This window comes from Aegilops tauschii, chromosome 7, assembly GCF_002575655.3.
Source record: "Aegilops tauschii subsp. strangulata cultivar AL8/78 chromosome 7, Aet v6.0, whole genome shotgun sequence".
Taxonomy (NCBI): Eukaryota; Viridiplantae; Streptophyta; class Magnoliopsida; order Poales; family Poaceae; genus Aegilops; species Aegilops tauschii.
This window is the reverse complement of record NC_053041.3, coordinates 517,012,629-517,029,575: the sequence shown is the minus strand read 5'-3', so window position 1 is coordinate 517,029,575 and position 16,947 is coordinate 517,012,629. Positions and strand designations below refer to the sequence as shown.

Here is a 16,947-nt window from a genome sequence, read left to right as displayed (position 1 = left end):
GACGTGGAGTGGAGTTAGACACAAGATGTGTTGTGTGTGGTCGTTTGTTTGAAGATGGCATGCATCTGTTTATTCAATGCAAATTAGTTAAAGAACGGTGATGGGGATCCTAAAAAAAAAGGAACGACGATGGGCACTACTGCTAGAGGAGGTACGTTCTAGTCTTTTCGCTCTCGGCTCGGCGAAGGAGATTATCCAAGCTATTCTTCGTTTGCCCGAGGACAAAAACTCACTACTACCGTGTTGTGGTGACTATGGTGGACTAAAAAAAATAACGGTAACCATTGCGAACGACGCCTTGGGATAGATGAATTCCAATATCTGGTATGACACAATATTACCGAATGGACGATGTTTCTAAATCCGCCACCAACAACTGAAGTTACTATTGGTGAACTAAAAGAAATAAGGGTAACCATAGCGAACGACGCTTTGGGATGGATGGATTCCAATATCTGGTATGACACAATGTTACCGAATGGACGATGTTTCTAAATCCGCCACCAACAACTGAAGTTACTATTGGTGGACTAAAAGAAATAAGGGTAACCATAGCGAACGACGCCTTGTGATGGATGAATTCCAATATCTGGTATGACACAATGTTATCGAATGGAAGATGTTTCTAAATCCGCCACCAGCAACTGAAGTTACCGCTCGTCGTTCCTGGAAGCCCCTGCCACAAGACATGGTTAAGATCACTACTGATGCATATTTCTCCGCTGGATCTCACCGTGGAGGGTGGGGATTTATTTGCAGGAATTCCACCCGCAAAATTCAGTTTGCTACAGCTGGCTCTGCAAATGTTTTATCAGATTCACTTCATGCCGAATCAGTTGCCCTCTTGCATGCCGTTTCCTTTTCCTTTGATGAGGAAATGGGAGTAGGGAGGGTCCTTTTGAGACCGATAGCATGGTTCTTCAACACACAGTCTCCTTCAATGCTTATGGTTATGTACCGTTGGACAACCTTTTCAAGGAGATGAAGCTGAAAGTTGAAACTCGATCCATTTAGGCGTGTGTGGTGCATCTTCACCGTGATTGTAACAAGCCACCACCGCATGTGCTGGCAGCGTTGGGTGCAGGGTTAAGCCATTTGGATATGTATGGCTCGACAGATGAGCTGATGATGTAACCAACGATCTCGTCGTGTCTTAAATAAAACGCGAGTGTTCCTTTAAAAAAAAAAGAAAACTCCGGACAACATTGCATATTTCATCCGTACATGGTTGGTATCATCCGACGCAACCCTGCATACGATATTGACGAAGTATGACCAAATTCAAAATTTCCGTCGAATTCTCGTCTGAAACAGCAAAAACTGTCCCGGCTGAGAAGAGATCCACCGGTGCCGTGCTTTTTGCTCGAAGGAAAACAAAGCACACGTCCAGCCCAGCGAACCTACCCCTACCCGCGGCACGGCACCGGTAGGCAACGTCGTCCCTCCTCCCTCTCGCCCGTCTCCCCAAATCTGAAGGCCTCGGACCCCAATTCTCGCCGGCGCCTCACTCCCACCCAAGCACCGGCCTCGAAGCCCTCTGCCGTCCCGTCCTCCCCTCAGCTCGGTTGGCGGGCGGGCGCGGAGTGGAGATCCCGCCGGCCGGCCGGCCGGGGTCATCTTCTCCCTCGGTAAGTCCCTGTCGATCTCTCCTTGATTCTGCTCGCCGTGAGAACCCAGCCCAGATCCCCCCACGGCCGCTTAGCTGCTACGTACATTAGATTAGTGTCCATTGTTGCGCTTGCGCGGCGCCTGGCGATTTTCCCCTCACCACGAGCGACTCCTCGCGTTTGCTCCCTCTATCTCCCATCCCGTTTCCAAGGCAGCAGCACCCCCTTGCGGCTGAGTCCGCTCGCGTGAGTTCCTGAGCTGCTGCCAGATCCGACGTAGCCCTGGCGTGGTAGATAGATTCGCGTGTCTGTCTCTGGCCTGCAAGCTGCCCGTCTCTGGATCGGGATTGAGATGCTGCTTTGAGTTGGTTCGCATTCTATCTCTAAAATCGATCGCGCGGTAAGCCATTCCAAACCAATCAACAGCATTCTATCTCTCATTCTCTGCAGGCATTGTCTAGTCAGGATCTTTGCATCACTACGTACTCGATTAGTTATCTTCACTCTGAAGTCCTGGGGGTCGCTACCCTGGTTGGCAGGCTGCCGTGTACTATGTTTTTTTTCTTCTCTGTGCTGGTTTGGCTTTGAGTAAGTCAGGTGTACTAGTAGTGCCAAAAAGCTCTGTAGGGCAAACTTACAATCGATAATCAACTCCAGGGCAAACAAAGAGAAGCTTCTCAACCTGGAAAATTACTAGGCTTCTTTCCCATTTACGGAGAGAATTGTAGATTTGTACTGAAGTTGTTTTGACATATAGAAAATCCTCCTGAATAAGTTACTGCTGCCGTTTGATGTACATAGATTTAATCATGATGAATTTCCAGGTGGGCTGTACATTGTTACCAGCCACAGCTTTAGAAGAACGATGCATCTAGTGGGCCTATTCTTTCTCCATGGACCGGCGGAAATTTGTTGAATTGGAAGAGTTACTGGTCTGATAATATGTCACTCCGGCTTCCACTTCCGCAAGGGCTCTCCTTTTTCAAAAGTGTTGGGTGGTTTGAAGACAGTAAGGTTGATTCAGCTGCCAAGCAACAGTTGTCTCCAACATTTAAGCTCCAGACAGACAAGGAAGTGTATAGACCTGGTGATTCAGTTACTGCGACTATCGAAATCTGTAGTCCCGCTAGTTTAAAGGATGAAGCGGAGGCAGCGTCAGGTGGAGTCACATCTCTCTTGGTAGATGGGCTATCTTTCGAACTTAAAGGAATTGAGAAGTTGGATAGCCAATGGTTCTCTGTTCCAAAGCCCATACCAGGGTCTAAGCAAAGGAGAGGTATTTAACAACCGAGCTTTCATCTAAATAACTGATCAATGTGTCTTTTATTTTATTTCTGATAATCCTCTTGTGTTATAATTGATTATATAGGTGAATATTTGTTTTTGGATTGTTCGGCACCCTCATTAATCTCCAAAGTAATAATTGCTTCGGGGCAAACAAAAACGTGTAAGTTATCTCTTGTTTTGGAGGATCAATGGAGGTTGATAATGCACTTATCATGTAATGCTACATTTCTAGATTGCTTGAAACGTAAAGTAAATATTGTTCATATGCTTTACCTCCATTTTTCCTAGTATTGTACGGCATGTTAGTGTAATACAGTAATTTGAATTTGCTTTGCTTCTTATTCTGCAAATCACCTGTCTCGTCAACCACCCTGTGTTTGATCTTAAATATTAGTTATTGATCTATCCATGTTCTCATTTTTCACATTACGTCAAAATCAAACTTTAAGCATCCATGATTCTACTTGTGGAGTCAAAGTGAATACAGTTTTGGCTATACCTCTGTTACGGAAGGTCATGACTCATGACTATGAGGATTTACCATTTAGGGATATGCTGCTTGCATGTTTTTCAAACACTTTAGGAGGGCCAGTTCCTGTTTTGCCCAGGATCTTCAGTTGACAATGGATAATTTCCCCCTGTTAACTTGCTCACTTAACTAAATCCTCTGCATCATGTGAAATACAATGATCTACATTTTTTTAAAAGAAATTGCAACTCAGCTTTTTTTTTTTTGCAGATATTGTACGTCTAGAGCTCCCAAGGGTTTTACCACCATCATATAGGGGCATCAGTATTCGCTATATTTATTATGTTAGAAGTACATTGTTTGGGAGATTGATTGACTTGGGTAATGAGGATCAAACTAAAGGCAATGTAAATAGTGCGGTTCAGCTGGTGAGTTTTCTTCTTGTAGTTGGCATAAAATTCTACTCCTTAAGTTCAGACAATCTGTGCTGAAATCAAATTGACCCTAGTCTTGTAAATATTATTCTTTTATTAATTTAATTGCAGTAGGAGCCTCTCCTTTGCTGAAATGTTGGAAGCTTTGATTTGTTGACCATCCATAATTTCATTGGTGATTTGTATTATTCTTCAAACTGAGTTCTCTAGCCTGTGACTTGTGAAATATTTCTAGTGCATGTTTAGCGGATGTACTAATGTGATAATTTTGGATCTAAGATTCTAATCTAACTATCCTAGCAAGATAATTATTTTAAAACTAAAGCCCATTGTTTACATATTAAATTTTAATGTATGATTAGAAAACCAAGTAAATACCTTGCGAAATGGGGTGTCGAAGCTCAACCTTCGGTCTTCTATTGATTACCCCTACATCCTTCTATCCAAGGGACACAGCAAGATGGTAGTCAAGTTTACTGAAGAGTTAAGAACATACAGTATTTTAGTAAACAATCTTACTTAGTGTTAAAAATATTAGTCTTAAACTCATAATCACACATTTCTGGAGTTTTAGGGCATGAGGACCTGACTTAATACGAAAACTTAATCTTGGAAGTTTAGAACTAGAACCCCACAGGAAGACATTGACTGATATTGGTTCTTGGTTGACTATCCTGTAGCATCAGAAGAATACGCCGACAATTTTTTTCTTTTATTTTGTTTCATGTCTGCATGTCTCCATTATATTGTGATGATGGGAGGCAACTGCAGGCTTCCATATATTTGAGCATTATATGGTCCATCTATTTCCTCTGTTATACAAGAAACACCAAGACTAATGTTAATTTTTCTATCTCCTTAAAGGAGAATTTGATAGTCAATGCATGTTTGTGCTGCTTAAGCTAGCCTTGAGCTGAGTTCTTTGAAAATTCTCTTAACCATTGTACTGAAAACAACATGATTCCGTTTTCTTATTTCTAGCATCATTCTCTACTTCATACCCAGTGTTGTAATGCAATTATGGAAGTTTCGGACATTAAAATAAGCCAAATGTCTCGGAGCGATAGCTTAAAATTGAATTCATTTCTGTAGGAAGCCCGAGTCCCATTGCAGATATGTGTTTCCCAGAAAAGCAGCAACTTACTAAATGAAGAAGGTCAGTGATGTAAATTCAATAATTTAAGGTTCTTTCACTTCAGTCATCCTGTGTATTACTCTCTGCTGCATTTTAAAAGTATGTTGTTGATTAAACTACTTTTCTGTTAAGTAGTGGATTCACTCACTGAAGCATGCGGGCTTACTTATTCACTGAACATGTGGGTTACATAGCTTTTGTGTGTGTGTGTGGGTGGGGGCCTATATATTTTTTGGCAAGGTTGGAAATAATTATTAATTACGATACTGTATTTTGTAACCATCATGAGGTGCTCAATAATGCCTTTTTTATTTGTATTGCTACACCCACTCCTCACAGGTCACATCTCGTGCTGTGATTGTTATATGGATCTTTTCGAAGTTTTCATAACCTTCACATCTTTGTGCGGTTGGTACATTTGTGCTTTCGTAACACCTTATCCTCAGTGGTGCACAAGTGATTTTGTTCAACATGGATACTCTTTATATCAATTCCAGTTTCACCGGGGTTCTATAGGTGACCGAATTCCAGTGGTTCCTTCTTTTAGGAAAATACGTGTAGCTTTCTGTTTTCAACCTTTCATGAAAACCTATATGCACGGCAGTCGTAAATAATATAGTAGAGACTGACTCCACAATCCTGTTTAAATACGTACATGGAAAACAACAACTGAATGCTGCAGAGTTGTTACTGGATGTGCAACAGCAGAATTTTAGTGATACTAAAATGCATACTATGTTAATCCTCATCAATGCTAAACTGTTTACATATCTCAGGGAGTTTTCCACTCTCGATTGAGCAACTGAGTATATTTTGGAGGGAAAAAGATGATGAGTCAGAATGGGTGAGTCCTTATTTAGCTTGTAACCCATCTCTGAGATTTCATTGCACTTAAATTACTTTTTATCCGTTTCTTACACGTTATGCATGAATTTGTTTCTACAGTGATATCTTGTATGAATTGTCCGTAGTTATTTCGATTATTTAAACAAGGACATATCAGTATGCAGAAGATCTGTAGTTTGTAATTTTGTCAACTGATGAAAATGTTAGTAGGATCTGAACTGTTTTCCAATGTATGGTATTTTTCATGTACATAGTAATTATTGACTAATCATGCTGATCAGTGATATCCGTATATTTCCATGATTGTTGTTTCAACCCATGCTGACATATAATATTCTTATTGCAGATCAAAGCAAATGATAATACTGATCTAGAAGAAGGATATGATAGTTCGAAAGATGAAGTTTCATCGGTTTCCTCATACAACCCTTCCAAATCAAATATGGACTTTCCCATCAGGACCTCAACATCGACGCTCTCCTTATCATCACGTCTCTCCATGAATGAAGCATTGTATTCTCAGGGAGAGCGCCCCACTTTCCCGTCATATAATGCAATTCCTCGATTCTCAGTGTCCGAGATTTCTGATGACCATGGTGGAGGTAAGGAGTGAACCTTATAGTTTGTGTGGGACTGCAAGAGCTGTGATATTCATAAGGAAACACCAATGTCCCAATACTGTCAAGTTCTGCTCTACAGGATTCTATCTGCCTTGGTGCCTCCTAATGATTAATTCTGTCTACACTTACATATTGTCATATTAATTATTAGTGTTTTAGCTCCCAGTTTTCTTTTCGTGCACAAGGACCTGTTTTCAGTTCTCCTTTTTCTTTTCTTTTCAAATTCAAATTGACTGGGCTTATTCCTCTTCCATTTCACAATGAAATAACAAGTCTTACATTAGTCAGGTCTCCATGAGAATGCTACCTACTTGTCCTTTCTGTAAATGTTTAATGGTAAATATTTGGGTGTTTAATGAAGTAAATGGCACAAACAGGACCGGTATCACCTCTAAGGAAGCTAGATCATTTGCATTTGGATCGTCGTCCATCAAATGGTGAAAGATTTTCTCTAGATTCTGATCGCCCAAAAGATGACGTTGGACTCCCTCTCACGCCAAAACATGTTGAACCATCTGGATGTAAGCCACCGTGTCTCAGTTATGGAGTTATTTTAATCCATCATTGCTCCTTTTGTTGTAAATTACATGCAATATGACAAACATTGATTTCCAATTCTTAGTTGCACATTCAATGTTTTGCAGCAGAAGGCTTTATGAGAGGAAGATCATATAATATACGAATAGATGATCAAGTCTTGCTTCGTTTCTCACCAAAGAATTCTGACTCAACTTATTACTTTGGTGATATGGTATTTTAATTACCCTTATTGCACTTGCTACTGGCTTACTGCTTTGTTGTTGGTAGATTGATTATCTTATTTTGCCGATTACAGATTGGTGGAGCACTCACTTTTTTTCATGGAACTGGAACGCGGAGATGTCTAGAGGTAAAAGACCGAGTTTAATAAATTATTATGTATTGAACTGGGATTTAAACATATAACTAGTTAACATGTTTCACAGGTATCTATCACCTTGGAAACGTCAGAAACAATTAATCCTCGTGTAATACACCCTTCACGAAGGGTCTCACCGACAATAACCAAGGTATCCTTTTTGCAGCTTGTGTTGTGAACCATTATAAAATTTGTACTATGTGCAGTCAATGTTTACTCGTTTAGCATTAAAGTCTAATTTGATAAAACATTTTAAAAGTAGTCCTTGTTGTACATGTTTCATTCTATGACTTACAGACTGAACTTTGCCTTTAGTCCAAATGATGAGTTATGTAAGATATATTTCTCAGTGTTAATGCCACATGGCCACGCTTTGGTCTCAAGTCTTAACAAGTTCATGAAACTAGTACAAGGTTATGTTTGATGGTTTAGCTACAGGGGTATCTCCATGATCAGATGCCATTTGTGCATGTAGTTTGATTAGGATGTAAACTTGATTTTGTTTGTTGGGATTACTTTAGATGCATGCCATTCCAAAGTACCCAATCTTGATAAATGGTACAATGAAGTTCCACCTTCAATAAAAGCCACTGCAAAATCACCGTATTCACAAAACTTGCCAGTAGCCTTTGTATTTCACATGTACTGGATGCAAATGTCCTCGCCTTCTATGTCTCTAGATCCTTCACAATGTCTGCAATGATGATGATTGTGTGTTGGCTGATGTGAGATAGTAGGGTAAAAAGGCAAATGTAACTGGGTGATGGCACTCATGTTGTTTCACTGTAGCTGGAGTAGGTCTGCTACCATCCGCCCCCTGTGCAGCATAGCACACAAATCATTAAACCTATGACCGGATGCAGTCGCCATCTCCACCTTTGGATCCAAAGTTGGATGCAGCATGAATTGCACCATCTCTGCATTGAAATCAAGCTGTCGCCGCCACTAGACCCGAACACCGGCCAGCTTTGTGGTAGTCATCGCGCTCCTCTTTGGGACTGACTGCCTGCTGAGGTGGCTAGCTGGAGCAGGTTGTTGTTTTTCGAGGCTCAACCTCTGCAGGGTGTGTGCTCACGTCTCCTCTTCTTTAAAACAAGTGCCACCAGGAGCAAGTCCCTGGTTGGTCATTTTAAAATTCGAGGAGGTCAGAGATGTGAGGTTGCTATGGATAGAGGCTAACCAGACAAGGTGGCTACTAGTGCAGCATTGGCAGAGGTCGGATGTGCCTAGGGGTAGGTGGGAAAGCATGACCCTCCGTTCCAAAAACTTCTTTAAGTTTGACTTAGCCTGTAGAAAAATATATTAACGCCCACCACATCAATTTTGTATTATTGTATTTGTCATAGAATATATTTCCATGCTATATATATTTGATGCTGTAGATATTAGCATATTTTTCTATATACTCGGTCAAGCATAAAAATAATTGACCTAGCATAAAAGTATTTTGGAATGGAAGTAGGTAGTAAAAGGAAGAAAACATGTTGTCCGATGACATCTTTCCTAATTTTTCGAGTTAGTAGTGTTATTAGTGGCATTTTTCATAGTTGCAATTACATATCTAAACAACCATCTTTTCAAGATTGAGAAAACAGAAAAGGAAATGTGCTGATGCCCTCAAATATTCCCATGATAAGTCATGAACTCATGATCGCCAATAGATAATGTGATAAGAACTCTTTCTATATTTACCTTATGATGACAATAATAAACATATTCCAGCAATATTAGATGTCACGAGTCCTTAAGCCTTGTACAATACAGTGATTAGAGAGGTGCTTGCGAAAAGGAACCAATTTTTTTGTTAAGCACCGATGCTTATTTGTATTGCGCAGGCGCTTAGGCACCTCAGCTATAGGAACAAGCACCGGTGCTTAAACAAAATTCGGTTTATTTTTACAAACAACCTGCCTAAGCTATGTTGGTCTATTTGAATATCAATTTCTATTCTGTAAAACGCTAACCTGTGTTATTTTGTGATCCAACGTTGACTCTCTGATCAGGTACACAGCGAACATCATGAAGTTGTTGCAGATCTTCATCAGACAAGTTTTCTCTTTTCAATTCCTATTGATGGACCAATGTCATTTGCTACCTCAAAGGTTTCTGTACAGTGGTCCCTTAGATTTGAGTTCTTCACAACTCCGGCAGGAATGGACTCATCAAGGTATGGGGCGTGATGATCTTATGGAGAAAATTCTCTAGTTTGCTGCTGCTAGCTTTGAGTGGTCAATTCTGGTCTCTCTTTGGCAGGTATGAGCACCCACTTCTTGTTGAGAAAAGAGAGAAGGGGGACTGGGTCCTCCCAATAACAGTTTATGCACCGCCAATGCGTAGACGAGCTACTCATGGAAGAAACGATAGATCTGCGTTGGTTGGAAATCTTCTCAACTCTTGAAGGTATGCAGTCTGTCTGTCATGGGATTCTTCTTACCTGTCCCGCCTTTGCCAAAGGTGTTACTTAGTGAAGCCGGAAAAGTATGCAACAATGTCAAAGTAGCTGTTAACTGTGAGTTCTTAAATGATCAGTAAATTTTCAATACCAACTGAAGTGTCCCTTCTTACCGAGTCGCAGTCTAGCTTCTGGTTGATGTATAGCTCTAGGTTAATTGAGCAACTTGTGTTTATTCCATTTGGTTTCTTTGCATTTTCGTCCTAGTCCTAGCGGTTACATTATCTCTGTTATTATCTCTCCAACTATATTGAAACGATTGATGTGTGTTAACTTTTCGCTGTAATACGCAGATAATCTGAATACCCTGCCCTCTTGTATCTTACCTCAGACGCACAAGTTGCTGCTGCTGTTATTTGAAAATCGGTACCTGCGGACCTTCGGTGAGTACTACTATCTGTAGTCTGGCATGCACAACTGGGCCAGGTCATATGTGTAAAATACCTAGAAGGTTTTGAAGAGCACAGGGAGTGAGGGGAAACTTGGTTTACACAAATAGTCAGCTTCTGTCTGATGTATATAGTTCATCACCAGAGAAGTGAAGAGGAACCGTGGAACTTGATTTTCGTGATGCGTAGTGCAAGATTCCATGCCATACCGACTGTTAGCGCATCCAATGTATACGTTTTGCAAATGGTCTAGCTTTTTGGGGTGTTTGATCAAGCTATTACAACCTTGTGGTTGGTTACATATACTTGAGATATCTTTTCCTTGTGATTCCTTTTTTTTTGAGGGGATAATTCCATTGTTTTCTGGAAACCATACATGATTGTACGCATGTTGTCCGGACTACACACATATTGTTTCCTCGAGGCTGCTCCCCAGAGTTGCAGCAATTTTGCATGGATGGATGGCTTCCATCTACGTGCGGATAGATACTTCTTCAGTTCAAAGTTGTATACTTTTTTTTTTGAAAGAAAGTTGTATACTTGCTTGTTCAGCCGCAGAAAACCTGAAAGTCCGGGCTCGACTCTGTCTACGAACAGTGTGTCTTTGTGAACGAAGCATGCCGGTCTCTTCTTCTGGCGTCTGTTGGCATGTCGCGATAAATAAACGCAACTTCCCTATTCTTTTTCGTGTAACCAGTGCCGTCGAATCCTCCTGATCAACACAAGGTTTTCAGGCTTTGTTGCTGCTCCGGTCCGGAGCAGGATCGCGACCTCGCGAGGCACCAAACTGCAGGGTCCGCAGTCACTTAATCTCGTGCCGTGACACAACGATCGCGTCCTGCTCGGCCAGGAGCGACGTGTGCAGGAGGCGTCATTCGCAGGCATTCACGTCCCACCGTACCCTGTGCACTCGTCGCCACGTTAGGTCCCCAGTCACCCCGTCACCCTGCCAGACGCCAGTTGCCACCGTGATCTCCAGGCTCCAGTCGATCATCCGCTTCGTTTTTTCTAAGCCAAGTGGCCCCTGACGGAGACCAGAAGCAACGGACCAAAACAAGGGCCGCCGTCGCTCTCGCCCCCCCCCCCCCCCCCCCCCGGCCGCGGCCGCCGCCGCTGGGAAAACCGGAGCGCTCGTCCGCCTGACCGGGAAGTCAAGCCGGAGAAGGTGGTTTCGGAAAGGTGGCCTGCACCTGCACCTGCCGCTGCCTGCCCGACTTCTCAGGGGGAGGAATCCAGGAGGAAACAACTTCTCAGGGGCCCTGTTCCCATCCTGGTCGCTGTCCAACTTGCTCCTCCCGAGTGCTACTTCTCGTACCGGCACCCTTTAATTAGGAGTTGACACTCGGGGTCAAGTAGCAGAGATCCGCATCATCGGCCCAGCTCAGCACCGTGTACCCATCGATGATCATCGATCTTTCCCCTTCCCCTTGGAAAAGTCTTGGCGGTATTATTTCTCTCTGATGATAGTCGGCATGTGGAGGAACACAGATATTTCATATGTATATGGACACACCAGGATTCTTATATAGGAGACAGCTCACAGTTCAGTTTTTGCACAACAATACGCGTGTTAGAAATGTGAACCGGGTAACTGTCTTATCTTGGCTTGTTTTTTTTATAGTTGCCTTGTCGTGTTAATTTGCTGGTGATTTCCTTCTTTGGTATCTGGAAACAATATAGTAATGTTCTTCTCCAGTGGAGAAACTTTTAACCAGGTTGCCTTAGCACGATGATAACTGTCTTGTTAGTATGCTGGTGATTTCCTTCTTTGATTTCTGGGAGTATTTGTTCTTCTCCGGTGCGGAGAAACTGATGAGCAAAACAAGATGATGAAGTAGTCAGTATGGATGATAATTCTATTCTACATATAGCTATCCCTATTCATTTCCATGCAGTTACTTACTCCTGTTTCTACTATACCCACAAGTTTGGAGTAGTAAGCAGTTTAATCAGCGCAGCATCAGTTAATTACCTAGCCTGCTGATGCCCACCGTGTGACATCACAACCTCGAGGTCCAGGGCACGAGGGGTTTGAATAATTGGCGCTCTTTTGTTTACGCAAGAAAGATCTCATTCATGGACGTGGTGGATCCAACCGATAACACAGGACGTTGGCAATATGAAACGGGGTGCCCATCAGCTCCAATGATTGTTTATCAGCGCGTCTCCTTCGATTAACACAGCTGATGAGGACACACCATGCTGTAGTTGGCCGTTGGGGCAGCCTCAAAGGGTGAGCAACTTTGAGGGGTACGTGCTGCCTCTATCTAATGGTCCAATTAGTAGTAGCTTCCAACTAGTAGTTAGTTAGTTAATCAGAGAGCTTTCAATTCAAATGTCGTCGTGCTAATCAACTAGTTTCTCAGCGCAAGAATTTTCTTCTCTTAGCTTGCATCTTGCCTAAATGGGTAGTTAGCCATCGACTAGTTGTTTCTGCAGTTTTTTTTTTATTTCGTAGTTTTCTTTTTGCGATTTTTATGTCGTAATTGCTTACTCAAAAGTGAGGTTTCATGCTTCATTCTTTTGTAAATCCTTTATACATACTCATTCCGGTCGTATTTTCATTAACAAAAACTCAAAAGCCAAAGAAGAAACAGCCATCAAATAAGAGGCCGAACGCAGATAAGAACATATAATGGGGCATTTCATGTGCAATTGTTATTAAATACTACCAGTAACTAAACGTGGCAAGGCCTCTAGCACCCCTACCATTGTTTGGGAACAACTGGCCCCAAAATGCTAATTAAGCAACCACAGGGAAAAGTCTACCCTTGTCAAAGGGGATAACTGATATTTCACAACCTTTCCATCTGACTTCTGAAAGCTTCCAAAAAAAGAGCCACTAGCTCAATTTTCTAGCCAACCTTAACGTTTGGTAGTAGTTGGGTGGTGACAACTGTGTAATGGGAACAACAAAAGGCCACCACCCAAAAGTTCTTTCTTGGACACAATATGGTTGATGTGCTAAGATACTCTCATTGGGCATTTGGATTTTCCGAGAGGCCGCTGGGATTGAGATGGATATCCAGCATCTTGGGGAGACATGGATAACAGGGTAGATACAAAGCACTATCCTCCATTATTTCATGGGTCCAACATGTTTTGTCAGGTAGTCACAATTTTCTGTTATGGGTACTAGCGTCGAACAATGATTGTATGTTGTACCGGAGCAAACGCCAATATTCGGTGGTTTTGTTTTGCCTGCTTTGCCTAGATACAAAGCACTTACATACCAGTTAGAAACCCAGAGAAAACATGTATGATGTTCTTAGTGTGGATGGAGGGGTACGCCTACGGTGCATGAATCGGGAATTGAATTTTCGCCTAGAGAGCAAGGAATTGAAGACATGAGAGTGACAGAGAAGCTAAGGTGACTAGTGATAGACTTTGAGAGGGCTGAGGTGGGCACTAATCTAGTTAACGCATAGAGAAACTTCTTCCATGCATTTAAGGGCTGAAAGTGAGAAAAAAGGTTGCTCGTTGCGCATAATATCCTAGGATTTTTATCATTGGGATAAGATGCATCGTAGATGAGTACCGGATATTTCCTCGAGTCTTTGGCCATTGATGGACAAGGAGTCGGCTGAACAAAAGCTAATAGTCAACTAAATTTGAGCATCCATAGCTTTGTCTGAATTTATAAGCTACCCTTTGGTACGGCTATCTATTCTGAATTACAGAAGTACTACATCTTAGATCAGTAGTACTATTATGTGTGATTATTCCAATTATTAAAAAAGAACCACTGGATCTTGTTTAAGATGCCAGAACAAGCGAGTATTTGCTAACAAGTTACCTACGGATTAGCATACCGCAAGCATCGTTTTCTGCCAGCGTGCTTACACCGCTGCATATTGCTAATGACAACGCACAACCGGACTATTAAAGACTTCACCTAGAAGAATGGTGGTATAAAAATAGAATTATTCCCATCAAGGTAATACGCAGCTTTTCATAGTCACATACACATACCTGGTTGTCCACATCATTTTGCAATTAGTAAAGAGAAAAACAGACACCACTTATCAGAGCATTCTTTGTCTGGTGCAGCTACTGAATTGATAGAATCATGGGGCTCCATCTTGTGCAAAAAGAATACAAAATATTTCCAGTTTGAGTATGGTTTTGATAATCAAGTGCAAGTGCAACTACAATTTGAAAATAGAAGTGCACCGGTATCGATCGAGTTTTCAAACCGTCACTGTTCTAATTGTTCTCCACATGGCACTATCAAGATAGAATTAGAACAATTATTTACATTTCTGATCGAGACCGAAAACAAATGTAGGCACCCAAACTGATCATTCCTTGGATGATCATTGATCATCATCCAACCTTACATAATCACTAGTATTTGCAGCCATGGGTGTAAGTTCTTCCAAGACCATTGTAGTAAATTATGTTCATGTAGACAAAGGGAAGAAGAGAGAAAAGAATCCAGTCCTCTCATCCAAAGTGCAAAAAATCCTCACAAAAACATAAAAAAGATCACAAGAACAGCTCTGACTAACTAACTAAGCCAGAAAGGAGGCGCACATTTCACCAACTAAATCCATCCTCGGCGCCCCCAGAGGCTGCTGCAGCAAGTCGGGAGCCATCGTCATCCCCTGGAACACGTCCTCCTCCAAGAAGCTCAGGAAGCCCCCGGGGTTGAGATCCATCCACAGCTCGCTGAAGTCGAGGTCGCCGCCGCCATAGCCGAACCCTCCTTCCTCCACCTTCACCACCTCGCACTTGATCTTCTTCCTCCTCCTGTTCTCCTGTTGCGCCACGAAGTCGTCCGCCAGCGCCGGCGCAGGCGCCAGCCTCTTCTTCTGCGGCTGCGGCTTCTCCTCTACCGGCGACGGCGGCGTCGGCGCCACGCCCACCGTCACTGCCGCGCTGTCGTCGGCCGTGGCGTCGGCCGGCTGGTGGTGGTGCCTCCCGGTGAGGCGCTGCACGAGGTCCCGGAAGTTGTCGACGTCGGTCTTGATGATCTCCGGCGCGATGATGTGGATGATCCTTATCGCCGGCCGCGTCGTGGTGGCCCTGGGCACCATCGCCTGGCGCGAGGAGCCCCTACGCTGCTGCTGCTGCTGCATCGGCGGCGTCGACGGGCTCATGCCGCCGCCGCCGCCGCTGCTGTGGTCGTACGCGTGCTCCCCCATTAGAGGTGTAGAGGCCGGGGTGTAGAGCTCGGAGGCGTAGAGCCGGAGAGCCTTCTTTGTTTCTCTCGTGAGACTAGAGCTTTAGTTTTCTCGAGAGTTGGAGAGCTATGGATGGATGGGGGGAGGAGGAGATGAGAAGGGCGAGGAGGAGGCGTGGAGGTATATATGGTATGGCGGGAGGGAGGAAGGAGGAAGGGGGTGGCTTGCTGCAAAGGTTGCCGATGGTGATGGCGAGGGTGAGCAGGAGGGAAGAGGAAACCAACAATCTCCAAAGGCTGGCTTGAAATTTGAAGGATATGATGTCACGGGCGGGAGGGGAGAATGCCTAGTTTAAAGAGGGTGTCGGCCTAGCCTTGTACTGGCATGTACCTCATCGTCTGCCCATCGATCGCCGTGTGGATTTTTCTTGGGTTGTTGTGGGCGATCGTATTGTCTTACAACTTTGCGACGTACGCATGCTACTAGCTCATTTTTTTTTATCTCGGTCGATCTTTTTTGCGAGTAAAAACAAAAACCTAGGCGGCTATGATCCACTATGTTTCTAATCCTAGGCGGCTATGATCCACTATGTTTCTAATCCTAGGCGGCAGATTTGGTGTCAGATACTTCAACGACGATGATTGCGGCTCCAGGCAGTGGCGAAGCCACCTGGGCAGCTGCCTGGGCTCTGCCCAAATACTTTCATTAAATTACACTAAGAAACTGAGAATTCATCACCAGTCTTTGTGGGCAAATGCCTATAGAGCACACCCCTTTGTATTTTGCCCCGGCTCCACTGGCTCCAGGGCGTTGGTTCTTGGGGGCGCGTGTACAAAGACTTTCCAGCTATCATCAACATGGTCAATCTTACTCCGGTAGAGGAGTGGGGAGTGACCACAGCGGCACGTCGACGGCTCGTTCTGGCGGCAACAGTGGCCGTTCGGTGGTCTTGGAATCTTGATGTAATTTTTATCATGTCCGAGATGTTTTTGGACTTGCGGTGAACTTTTGTAGATATGATCTTGTCCAAGAGAAAGAGGATCCACTATGTTTGTCTTGCTTGACTATGTGGTGGTTAGCGCGCGCACACATACATACATCTTTTGGAAATAAAGCTGACTCCGCGGGCAGTTGGTAAGTAAACGCGGGATCGGAGGCACTGAAAAGAGAAGGAGCTAGCTAGCGTTTTGGTTGACCCATGGGCCATGGCCATGGGTGGACGACGCATACAAAGAGTAGAGTAGATAGATAGATAGATAGATAGATATCGCGGTATATTAGCAGACGCCGTGCTCCCAGCTCTGTACACACCGGGGACGGCGAGGGAGGGGTGGTTCTCCGAAATATCACAGTTTGGTTCTGATGGCATCAGCAAATGTTACTGCCATCCATTGTCACGGCGTCCAGCTTGCTTTCTCAAGGCCCATGCGAAAACGAGGTGCCCGCGGGGGTTTTTCCACGGAAACGAGTTGGCGTGCGGGCATGCGTACGTCCCAGTGCGCGCGCTCGTGTCAGCTGGTTGGTTTTCGCCGTCGGAGTCTCTTTTTTTTTGACGGGTCTCATCAGTGTCCCAGAGCGATCGCACACGAAACGTACGTGCGTGCGTGCGCTCGCGGAAGGGTCGCCGCCAGGACCAGGCAGGACGGACTCCGCGCGCGCGCGCGCGGCGACTCTTGTCGATCGT

The 16,947-nt window shown here is 43.8% G+C and overlaps 2 protein-coding genes across 4 annotated transcripts; one reads left to right on the top strand and one right to left on the bottom strand.

The window, feature by feature from the left end:
• The first annotated feature begins 1,338 nt into the window (after nucleotides 1–1,338).
• Nucleotides 1,339–10,622, top strand: LOC109731439 (uncharacterized). Of its 3 annotated transcripts, none has more exons than XM_020290587.4 (14): nucleotides 1,339–1,628; nucleotides 2,432–2,883; nucleotides 2,977–3,054; nucleotides 3,634–3,791; nucleotides 4,890–4,953; nucleotides 5,709–5,776; nucleotides 6,125–6,380; nucleotides 6,776–6,919; nucleotides 7,043–7,149; nucleotides 7,234–7,287; nucleotides 7,364–7,447; nucleotides 9,300–9,463; nucleotides 9,550–9,696; nucleotides 10,042–10,622. In XM_020290587.4, exons 2-13 carry the CDS (start codon nucleotides 2,550–2,552, stop codon nucleotides 9,692–9,694), a joined length of 1,656 nt encoding a protein of 551 aa, XP_020146176.1. In that variant the 5' UTR covers nucleotides 1,339–1,628; nucleotides 2,432–2,549; the 3' UTR covers nucleotides 9,695–9,696; nucleotides 10,042–10,622. The 3 variants fall into 3 exon arrangements, with proteins under 3 accessions (XP_020146176.1, XP_020146177.1, XP_040250359.1); XM_020290588.4 differs by having other exon boundaries at nucleotides 1,344–1,628; nucleotides 10,080–10,622; XM_040394425.3 differs by having other exon boundaries at nucleotides 1,344–1,628; nucleotides 9,399–9,463; nucleotides 10,042–10,540.
• A 3,800-nt stretch (nucleotides 10,623–14,422) lies between these two features.
• Nucleotides 14,423–15,543, bottom strand: LOC109731438 (uncharacterized). Its single transcript, XM_020290586.4, has one exon. The coding sequence runs from the start codon at nucleotides 15,282–15,284 to the stop codon at nucleotides 14,652–14,654; it is 633 nt and encodes a 210-aa protein (XP_020146175.1). The 5' UTR covers nucleotides 15,285–15,543; the 3' UTR covers nucleotides 14,423–14,651.
• Nucleotides 15,544–16,947: the final 1,404 nt, after the last annotated feature.